General features: G+C 32.3%; 1 protein-coding gene across 3 annotated transcripts in view; it reads right to left on the bottom strand.

Annotated features, from left to right (window-relative positions):
• Positions 1-204: 204 nt before the first annotated feature.
• The window catches only part of TMEM38B (transmembrane protein 38B), a 55,884-nt gene continuing 44,153 nt past the window's right edge, over positions 205-11,935 (bottom strand). For all 3 annotated transcript variants that reach the window (XM_057498903.1, XM_057498904.1, XM_036903304.2), the window contains one exon: positions 205-2,168. In XM_057498903.1, coding sequence (XP_057354886.1) covers positions 1,953-2,168 — 216 coding nt within the window. In that variant the 3' untranslated portion in view covers positions 205-1,952. The remainder of the gene's footprint in view (positions 2,169-11,935) is intronic.

Genomic DNA, 11,935 nt, shown 5'->3' with positions numbered 1-11,935 from the left:
ACGTTCTCCAGTATAGCTGATTTCGAAGAACCTTGAATGGAAGGTTATAGGATACCTGCCTAGATTAATAAAATTTGTAACAATGTCCTATTTGGGCAACAATCATGGAACATATATCAGTCAAAATGCCACAGGAGTTCTCAATTCCTAACTCAAGAAAAATATAAAAGAAAAAAACACGAAAATAATGTAATACTCCACTGGTGCTAAAAAACTTGTTTTAATAAATTTGTCTTTAATACAAGTGTGAAACAAGATTCAAGCTATTTCAACTATATTAAACCCAAACTTCAAAACTAAGTCAATAATTAGTAACATGTTAATTTGGAAAAGTTTTTAACTACACGGGTATCAAATACAATACAGAACTTAGATATTTAATAATTTCTCTCACAATATCAAAAATAAACTTTTAGCACCCCGAGGTTATCAAAGGTCCTTCCATCCAAAATCTTTCTTTGTAACAAGTAAAAATAGAGTACTACTGGTATTTATATTCGTTAAAAATTTTTTTAAACAAAAAACTTCTAACTTGAATGTGATCTGAGTACTTCTAAACCACCCAAAAATGCCTATTATATGCTAATTTTTGCAGGTGTAGCAGATTCATGGCCTTGGTAGAAGAAATCCTGTTAGTCACAGATTTTTTTAAGTTCTAACTGGACTTTTAAAATATAAAACTAAACAAGAAAATTTAACATTATTTAGTACCTTTTCTTCTTTTTTGCGGGATGGGGGCTAGTAAGTAACCAGATTTAATATCATCTGCCTTCATTCACATGGACTCTCTCATCAGATCTTAATTTCTATTTATTCTTGGTTAGCTGGGTACTACCAAATGCCCAAGAACAATTCTCATTAAAGCTGAACATTTTCACATAAAGGTAAATTAGCTCAATTTAAAATAAAATTAATGATATATATAAATGTAGATTAAAATATAACAAACATGCAAACTAGTAAGAGACATTCAACTAAAGAACTGAAAAGTACCAATAGAAAGGAGACATAAAGGGGAAATTTTTAAATTGGAATAATATTTTTTGTTGAATCATTAAGATGGTACAATGTATCCAGACCAAGTAAGATCTGAAAGATGTTAAGAGTATACTAAATGCTGAGGAAAAATAATTTCTCCTACAGTTAAAAGTAATGTGTTTTAAGGACAGAGGAAAAAAATAAGATCCTAAAATGAAACTTACAAAGCAAAACATGGGCAAAATAATTGTTTAAAAATAAACTCAATTCTCTTTTAAGAACAACACTGCAAATGAGAGCATGAAAAAGACTTCAACCCAAGACTTGTACTAATAATACTCTTCTCACTGAAAAATACTAAGAAAAATTAAAATAAAATTTCAAATATTTTCCACTTAATGTGGGTAAAAAATACAATTCTTATATCTGACATATAAATTGGTCATTTATTTTCATTCATAATATTCAATGAATTTAGGTAAAGTTACATACTCTTCCCAGTACTCAAAAATGAACAGAAACTGCTTTCCATATCTAGGAATTATGATGGTGATGTGAAGTAAAAGTTTAATTTTGCTAAACTAAAGCTCAGATTCAAATGAAAATTATGTATGAAAATATCTGAATAAAACAAAAATGATTTAATTTTTGTTACTTTGCAATGACAAAAGTTTACTTTCACTAAAATTTAAAAATCTAGCCTTCTTTCATCAATACAGAATTATTAAAACAATCACAACAGAATCTTTTATATAATAACTCAAGAAAAACAATTTCACATGATACTCATAACACTCAAGAATTACAATCCAGAAAGGGGCAGCCTCCCTGAAAAAGAAAGAAGTTCTTTCTTTTTGTCACCTCCATTCCTCATATATAATCTTTATTTCACATCATTTACATAGAAAAATTCTATCATAGTCTGACAGGTAGATAAGAAAAATTTTTTTCCTTCAACAGCTCAGAAAGTAAATTTACTGAATCTTCTTAGTCTGTTTCTTTTTAACTCTATCTGAAGAATCAGTTATAGGTTTTGAAGCTGAAGAACCAGTACTATTAAAAGATGGTTTTGTTTCACTTTTCTTTTCACATGATGAGAACTGCTGCTGCCAGCCAAACAGCATCCGACTCAGTGCATCCTCAAAAGGAGCAAAAGGCATAATAGTAGTCTCTGTAACCATCATGGTTATCTGGAAAAAAAAAAGTTCAATTTTGAATTTCAATACAAATTGTCTTCTGTTTCTCAAAACTGAGAGGGGAAAGTAAAGAAAAAAAGATTCAAAACAATTCTTTTTAAATATTCAAAAAACATTTTATTGAGGTATGATTGACATATAACATGTTAGTTCTGGGTATACAACATAATGATTTGGTATTTGTATGCTGTTAAATGATCACAATAGGTCACCATACATAGTTGTAACTTTTTTTTTCTTATGATTGAAAAATTTTCAAGATTTACTGTCTTCCCAACTTGCAAATACACAAAGTATTATTTACTACAATCATCATGCTGTACACTACATTCCAATGAGCATTTTATTACTGGAAGTTTGCACCTTTTGAATCCCTTTAACCATTTTACTCAGCCTCTGCCCCTCTGTCTCTGGCAACTTCCAATCTCTTCTCTGTATCTATGAGCTTGGTTTTGTTTTTTAAGATTACACATATAAGTGAGATCATACGGTATTTGTCTTTCTCTGACTTTTTCACATAGCATAATAATACCCTCTAAGTCCATGATGTTGTTGCAAATGGCAATATTTCATTTTTTATGGCTGAATAATATTCCATTGTGTATATATACTACAATTTATCCATTCATCTATCAATGGACACCTTGGTTGTTTACATATCTTGGCTATTGTAAGCAATGCTGCAATGAACACAACAGTGCATGTATCTTTTCAAGTTAGTGTTTCTATTTTCTTCAGATAAAAACCCAGACGTAGAATTTCTAGGTCATATGATAATTCTATTTTTAATTTTTTGAGGAACCTCCATACTGTTTTTCCATAGTGACTGCACCAATTTATCTTCCAGCAGTGCACAAGCATTTCCTTTCTCCACCTCTTCACCAACACTTGTCTTTTTAATAATAGCCATTCTGACAGGTGTTAGTAGTATCTAACTGTGATTTTTATTTGAATTTCCCTCATTAGCAATGTTGAGAATCTTTTCATGTACCTATTGGTCATCTGTACATCTTCTTTGGAAAAATGTCTACTCAGATATTCTGTCCACTTTTTAATCATATTGGTTATTTGCTGTAGAGATGTAGGAGTTCTTTTTATATTTCGGATATTAACCACTTATCCACTACATGGTTTGCAAATGTTTTCTCCCATTCAGTAGACTGCCTTTTCATTTTGTTGAATGTTTCTTTTGCTGCACAGAAGCTTTTTAAGTTTGATGTAGTCCTACTTATTTATTCAAATCCGAGATGATGTGAAGGAGCTTACCGCCTGTTTTCTTCTAGGAGGTTTTATGACTTCAGGTCTTATGTTCAAGTCTTTAATCCATTTTGAGTTAATTTTTGTGTAATGGTTAAGACAGTAGTTCAGTTTCATTTTTTTGCATATGGCTGTCCAATTTCCCAACACCATTTATTGCTCTTCCCCCAACTGACATACATGCATGGATTTATTTCTAGGCTAAAATGCATTTTAGGTTCCAGAAGATCTCTGTTCTCTAAAAGTTCATAATTGATGGAGAAGAATGTAACTCATTAGCAATAATTAACAATATAAGGCACCAAAATTTTAGGTGCCAAGAGAGCAGTACAACTACAAAAATACATTTAGAAGTGAAAGAAAATGGGAAGTAAAATATCATCTACAGTCTACACCCATGTCCAATAACAACTATCATTGCTATTTACCTACCATTTGCCAGAACTATGGTAAGTGTTCTATGTTACCTTATTCTCTTTAAATTTAATTCAACAACTACTCTATTATCCCCACTATACTGATGTGAAACTGAGGCTCTCACAAGTTAAGTAACTTGCTCAAAGTTATAGAGCTAATAAGTGGTAAAGCAGTTTGGAACACCCAGATTTTGAGCTCAGTAACTAGATACACTACTTTCTATCATTATCTGAAGTCACAGATTTTCAGTGAATTGCAGAATATTACACCGAGGAGGCGCAGTAAGTAAAAGGTCTCCAGTTATCCAATTTTTTCCATATATATTTTTAGGAACAAGGAACTGAGGCTCTGAGATGTGGGATGCACAGTGCTACCAATTCCTTATCTGACAAAATGCAGTTGTTCAAAGATGTATATATTTGCTCAAGAAATGAGATTGTTGCCAAAATGGATCTGAGGAGGTAACTTTTAGTTTGGTTCCAAAAATACCAAGAATTTCCGAGTGTTTCTTCCAGCAGATCTCAGATAATGAATCAAAGTAGGAATTTTTGGAATCAAATTTCTACAGAAGGCCCCGACCTAATTCACTTGCTTGAGGAAAATGGAATCAGCAATCATGAACAAATTCTTATTAACTGCAACACAATCTAAGTAGAGGAAAGCTGGAAATAAAGTAGGTGTCCAGCATAAGAAGAATGGGTAAGTGAAATGTATATTGTGCAATTGTTAAAAGTAACAAATAGAAAAGTACTATGGAAAAATCCATAAAACATACAGTTAGATGAAAATGAGATAAAGAGTAAGAGCTATAGAATACTATCATTTACTATATTAAAAATGCATGTACACACAATATTCTGAATAAATTAAATGTCACTAAGTTGTATACTTTGAAATAGTTGATTTTATTATGTGAATTTGACCTCAATGAAAATAAACAAAATAACGAATTTTTTTTTAATGCATGCACATGGGCTTCATGCCAGCCATGACTGAATACTGTATGTCAGACTCAGTCTCTCCCCAAAATCAATATAAAACACAGTACACAAAACACCTGTTAACAGGCACTGGCGAACAACCAATATAGGCAGAATCTGATGGGGCCAGGATCCCAAAGAGAAAGGAAACAAGCTGAACACATTTACTCTGGCTTTTTCTTTTAATGATATGTATCAATTCACAGCATAGGGGAATAGCAAGCACAAGTCCAAATGGGCTAAGGGGACAGAGGCTGCAGTCTGAGGAGGTCAAAACATCTAGGATTTGAGGGCAACACAGATCAAAGAGGAGGCAACCACACGGAAGTGGTCCCCAAAATTCTAATCTGCCCTGGAAAAGTTTACCAACCATAAACGGTGCAAACATAGAGATTTCAAAAACAAGCAGACAGCAATAGCAGGAAGGCCAAGAGCTGAGGAGACACATCAGCAGCCAGCTAGCTGCTCCGTGCTGGAAAGACAGTTGGAGTTCAAGGCCAGCCAAGGTGGAACTGGCATGGGATACTCTTAAATGTTAAACTGAGAACTCAAAAGGGTCACATTCTAGAAGATGAAACCTCAAACAAAACAGCACTAACAAAACCTAAAACAAAGCATCCACAAGATTAAAATAATCTGCTTGTGCATTACACCTGGCTGCCAGAACAATGCTGAGTATAATCCCTGCCCTCAAAGACCTAAAGGTTATTTATTCAGAGACAGATAAGTAAATCAGCTATAGAATAGTAAAGAGTTAAGTGCAGTAATGGAGGTTTGGCCAGAAACATTTAAATAAGGATGTAGATTTGGAAGTCATTACCATATAAGTAAAAGGTAAAGGCATGAATATGAATGTGGGTTACCAGGAGAGAGAATACAGAGTAAGAAGAGTCTAAATTTAATGTTAACCTCCAAGTTTATGCCATTACTGTGCAAAATCTAGGAAAAACTTCTGTATATTAAATCATTCTTTAGAATAAATCATTACAATGAGATGTATTAGTATAATTATTTTGGTCTTAGCTTGACTTTATGGACTACCATGAAAGATAGAAGAATTCAGATAACAATAACAACCTACTGTCAGGAAAACAGCAATGTCTTTTTACAAAATCCAAAAGAGTGTCAGGATCTAAAGTATTTCCTGAGAACATGAACTATAGTATTTTTCAAAGTCGAGTGTTTTAATAGAATCTCCACTCCCAGTAGACTCATCACTCAGCTGAGAAGTATTGCTGGCATCAGAAATTACTGCTGAGATAGACTTAGGAGGTTCAAGCACAGACTTCTGTGAATTCAACCTCTTTTCAGGCCTTGATTCAAGGTGACACAAATATAATGGTGACAAATGGAATGAACCCTTATTCTCTTACAAATAAAATATAAAACTGTCTCCTTTTTTGGCAAACTATTGAAAGAAAAAGACTATTACTAATAGCATTGACTCCATGGTCTCTTGCTTAAAAAGGAAAGAAAACAAAACAAAGTACAAGCCCTAATGATAATTTGATATTTGCAATGCAACTTATCCTAATACATTAATTTGGTAAAGGAATTGTTTAAATCTCTTTGTCACTTATTTAAATCTTTATATATAATCTCCTGTTATACCATTTCAAAAATGCCCATAAAAATGTATCATACAATATAAGTTCTTTAAGAGCACAAATAGTACTTAAGGACTTTTAAATCCTCTACTGTGCCTAGCACTGACAGTACAATGAATATACCTAATTTCTACCTCAACTGAATAATTCAAAGACTATTACAATGTATCTATATAAGCAAAATTTGCAATAATTAACCTCTCCACCCAGAACATAACTGCTTCCTGTCTCTGTCTGTCCAAATCCAAAAAATCCATTAAGCTTTCCTCTATGCCTGACAGTGAAGTCACCTCGCCCTGTTTATGAATTCCTGGTGGCACATGGTATATTCAACCAAGTTTTAAGTTGGTGATGTCATTCACTCAAACATCAATAATTATTAACCTAAATGACTCAAATAAATTAAAATATTAGGATTTTCAGTCTTATAAATGTCTTTTTACATAAGCTAGGTGGATTAACTGTTCATTTCTGGCACTATAGCCTTTGATAACTAAGTATGGGAGAATTAAATACAGAGAGACCTATGAAAGAATGCTTTGGTCATTTATCAGTCGGTCAACAATTATGCATTAAAAACCTACTACATACACCAGACACAATGCTAGGGATGCAGCAGATGAATAAAACAAACCTAGTTCCTATCCTTATAAAGTTTAAAACAATAGCATATTGTCTCTTAATTCTTTTTAGACAACAACATCTTGAGGACAGAGTTTGGATCTCATTCAAAGTTTATACACCTATTTATATCCCCCAAAGGGCCTAATAATATCATCCCTCATTCACGTATTCGACAATATACTACCTGAATACACTACTCAACAGCTATTCAGCACAACTGACCAGTCCATTCTCCTTAAAACCATCTCCTGGTTTTCCTAACTCCATCAGCCACTTTTTTCCAGTCTTTCATTCCGAATCTTCCTTCTCTAAATATTAGAGAATCTCATGGCTCTATCCTCACTGTCTCACTGTATGCTTTTTTCCCTATGTAATAACTGCCTCCCTAAATTAATTTATAAATTTAATATAATCTCATTAAAAACACCAGCAAGTTTTCTTATAGAGTTAGATAAATTGCTATTAAAGTTCATACCAATATGCAAAAAGAGTTGGGAAAAAAACTGAAAAGAAAAACCAACATGCAAGAATATTCAGAAAGCACTGAAAGCAAAAATTTACGAGACTGCCTGATTTTCCACAGCCCAGTAAAGAGAATATAAAACCAGATTACCAGACTTCCTAATTTTTGCCAATTTAGTAAGTGAGAAAAAATATGGTATCTGCTATTTTTATTAATATTTCTCAACCTATGAGTGAAATTCACATTTTTTCATATGTTTGAGGGACACCTTCATATTTTTTCTGTGTGAATTGTTGGTTGATAATTTCCTTTTAATTTTTTTATCAGGTTTTGGTCCTTTATCCCTTAATTTTTAAGAGGTAGTTATACATTATGAATACAAGCTCTCTACAATACATGTTGCAAGTATCTTCTCACAGTTTGACAGCTGTATTTCAACTTTGTCCATGCTGTTTTCTGCCGCGCAACTTTTTAAAAATATATATTATGGAGTCAAACTTATCAATCTTTTCTTTACAGAGAAAGAACAAAGTAAGCCCAAAGTAAATAAAAGGAAGGACATAATGCAGACCTGAAACTCGTGAAATATAAAACAGGAAACAATGAAACCAAAGGCTGGGCCTTTCAAACAAATCAATGAAATTTATAAACATCTAGCTACACTGATTTAAAAAGAGAAAGACAGAAATTAACTAATATAAAGAATGAAAGTATAGACATCGCTACAAATTCTACAGATATTTTTTAAACAGTAACAAAAAACTACTATGAATGATTTCATGCCAACAAAATTGAAAACGTAAATAAAATGGCAATTCTTTGAAAATACAAACTTACCAAATACCACACAAATAAAGCAGAAAAATCTGAATAGTCCTATATCAAACATATAACCAAGAAATAATACCAAATCTACATAAACTCTTTCAGAGAGTAGAGAACTGAACACTGAACTTATTTAATGAGCCCAGTTGTTATGCTGATACAAAAACCAGACAAAGGAAACTACAAACCAGTATCCTCCATGAGCACAGTGGAAAAAAAAATCTTTGAAAAACATTAGCAAACTGAATCCAGCAATACACAAAAAGGACATATCATGACCAAGTGGGATTTATCACAGAAATTAAAGACTGATATAACATTTAAAAAAATCAATGTAATCTACTATATAAACAGAATACAGAAGAAAAACTGTATGATCATCTCAACCAATGCAGAACAAGGTATTAACAAAATTTCACACAAATTCACAATAAGCATCCTCAGAAAATTAGGAATACTAGGGAATTTCCTCAACCTGATAAAGGGCATCTGTAAGCCACACATAGCAAACATTATATGAAATGTAAAAGCCTGAGTGTTTTCTCACTAAATCCGGAATAAGACAAAGATATCCACTAGCACCATTTCTATTCACCTGGCTAGAGATTAGCCAGGACAGCAAGGCAAGAAAAAGAAATAAACAGCATCCAAATTAAAAAGGAAAAAGGAAAACTGTCATTATGATAGACAGTAAGATAATGTATATGGTCAATGCTAAGAATCTACACAAAAGATACCAGACCTAGTATAAGTAAATTTAGCAAGGTCACAGATACAAGAACAATATGCAACAATCAACTGAAAATCTACATAGAAATAATGTAAAATTCAAAATAGAAAAATTTTAAATTACTATTCATAAAGGCATCCAAAAATAGGAACTACTTCAGTATGAATTTAAATTTAACAAAATACATGTAAAAGAATGAAGACCATAAAACATTACTGTGAGAAACTTAAGAGGACTTAAGTAAATGGAGAGAGAGAGAGGCTCAATATTTTTAATATGTTATTTCTCCCAAATGGATCTATAGATACAACACAATTTCAATCACAATCCCAGAAGTCTGTTTTCTTGGTAGAAAGCTACACCCTAATCATGATATTTATATAGAAACATGAAAGACCTAGCTAAATATACAAATAAATCTTTTTTAAAAAGTTGAAATACTTACACTACTTGATTTCAAGACTTATAATAAAGTTAGTTATTTAAGACAACGTGGTATTGGCTAAGGATAGATATAAATCAATAGAAGAGAAACAGTCTAGAAATAGATTCACACATTATAAAGGGAAACTGATTTTCAACAGAGATGCCAAGATAATTCCATGAGAGAAAGGACAGTTTTTTTAACAAACAATGCTGGAACAACTTCATACTCATGTGGAAAAAATAAACCTGACCTGTAACTCATAGCAAACATAAAACTTAATTTGAAATGGATCATAGACCTAAATGTAAAGGGAGAAACTATAAGAAGAAAATACAAGTGAAAAATCCTCACAACCTTGCAGTATGAAAGAATTTCTTAAGACACAAAAACCAGAATCATAAAAAGAAAATTTAATAAACTGAACTTCATCAAAATAAAAAAATTCAGCTCTTTCAAAGAATTCCCTTATGTTAAGGAAATAAAAAGGGAAGCCACAAACTGGAAGAAAAATATTTGCAATACATCTATCTCACAAAGGATTAATATTCTGAATACACAGAGAGATGTTACAACTCAATAATAGGAACAATCCAAAATTTTAAATGGGCAAAAGATTGAGAGACATTGCCCAAAAGAGAACATACAAACGGTCATAAGCACATGAAAAGATGTTCAAATCTCTAGAAATCACAGAAATGAAAAATAAAATTACAATGAAATATCACTACATGCCTATAAAATGGCTAAAGTTAAAAGGATTGACAACACCAAATATTATCGAGGATGTAGGGCAACTGAAACTCTTCATACATTATTCGTGGGAATGCTGGTGGGTACAACCATTTTGGAGAACAATGTGTCAGTTCCTTAAACAGTTAAACATATGCTTTCCATATGACCCAACAATTCCATTCCTAATTATTTATCCATCAGAAATGAAAATATATGTCCGAAGTACATATGTTAATAGAAGCGTTATTCATAATTACCTTATTCAAATAATCAAAAGTTGGAAACAATCCAAAATCTATCAACAGGTAATTGGATAAACAAATTATGGTATATAATGCTGCTAAGCATAAAAACATGGGTAAACTTCAGAAACATTAGACTAAGCAAAAGAAAAGATATCAGACACCAAAGACACATACTATATCATTCTATTTATATGAAGTTTGAGAAAATTATTCTATGATAGAAAATAGATTAAGTGGTAGCCTGAGATTTACTGGGTAGCACACAAGAACTTCAAGTAATGGAAATGTTCCATATCCTGTGGTGGTGGTTACACAGGTGTATAAATTTTTCAAAACTTACCAAAATGTTCTCTTAGAATGAATATACTATATTGTATGTAAATCATATTTCAGTAAAATCTTTAAAAGAGCTAATTTCTAAGTTTTTTGAAAGTGAATACTTTGCTAAAATGTTTTTAAAAGAGATCCTGATAAAGCTAGGCTCTTACCACTCCTTGACAAACTGATATACGTTACATCTAGAAATGGAATTACTAGGGCACAAGATATGTGAATCCTCACCTTTATCACATACTGCCAAACTGCTAACCCCAGTTGTTTGTATTTATACTCTCCAAATCCCTTCAAAATAATTTGCACATTTTATCTTCACTTCCTCTTATTCACCTTAGTCTATTAGAACTATTTTAAGATCACTAAATACCTCTTCATTTAAAAATCCAACATTCTGTTTTGTTCTAATCATTCTTGACCACTGAAGTCCCTCTTTGGGTGGACTACTGTGCAACAGTCTATTTCACAATAATGTTTTACACTGAGGAGCCAGAAGATAATCCATGCTTCTCCAACTTTCTCAAATCATTTCTAACAAGAGAAAGTGAACTTGGCGTAGCCCAAGATAAAGCCATGACAAATATAAAATATCTTATCTTATCTTAAAACGTGAAATCTTGAATTCTGTCCCATAATATAGTACTGTTTAACTTTAAAATGTTTATAATTAATTAACATTGAGATCAGCCAACAGTACCATATGCATCATATTTACAATGTGACTTTGTACAGCCAGTGCCAAAAGCCATGTATCCCCTGGGGTATGTGTAACTCTAGTTTGAGAAACATAAATGAATTGTTCAAAATTGTGAAGCCTAGATTTCAACATCTGATTGCTTTGGAAGCCATGCGCTTTCTCCTGTACCAACAGTCTTAGTTGGCACATATTTCTTTCCTCTGAGACTTGAATTTTAATAATCATAAAGGACTTGTGAGTGTTGAAAAAGTAAAACTGAGTCCTCCTTGAATGAAACTAGCAACCTAGGATTGAACATTCAATGAATGTTCAGCTTGCTTGAGCTCTGGAAGAAAGGAAGAAAGGAAATGAGGATAAGAAGATGGAAGGGAAAGAAAGAGCTGAGAAGAGGAAGAGGAAGAACTTTAACATACTTCTCTAAGGA

This window comes from Manis pentadactyla, chromosome 3 (genome assembly GCF_030020395.1).
Source record: "Manis pentadactyla isolate mManPen7 chromosome 3, mManPen7.hap1, whole genome shotgun sequence".
Taxonomy (NCBI): Eukaryota; Metazoa; Chordata; class Mammalia; order Pholidota; family Manidae; genus Manis; species Manis pentadactyla.
The sequence above is the reverse complement of the archived record's forward strand: the minus strand, read 5'-3'. Positions and strand labels throughout refer to the sequence as shown.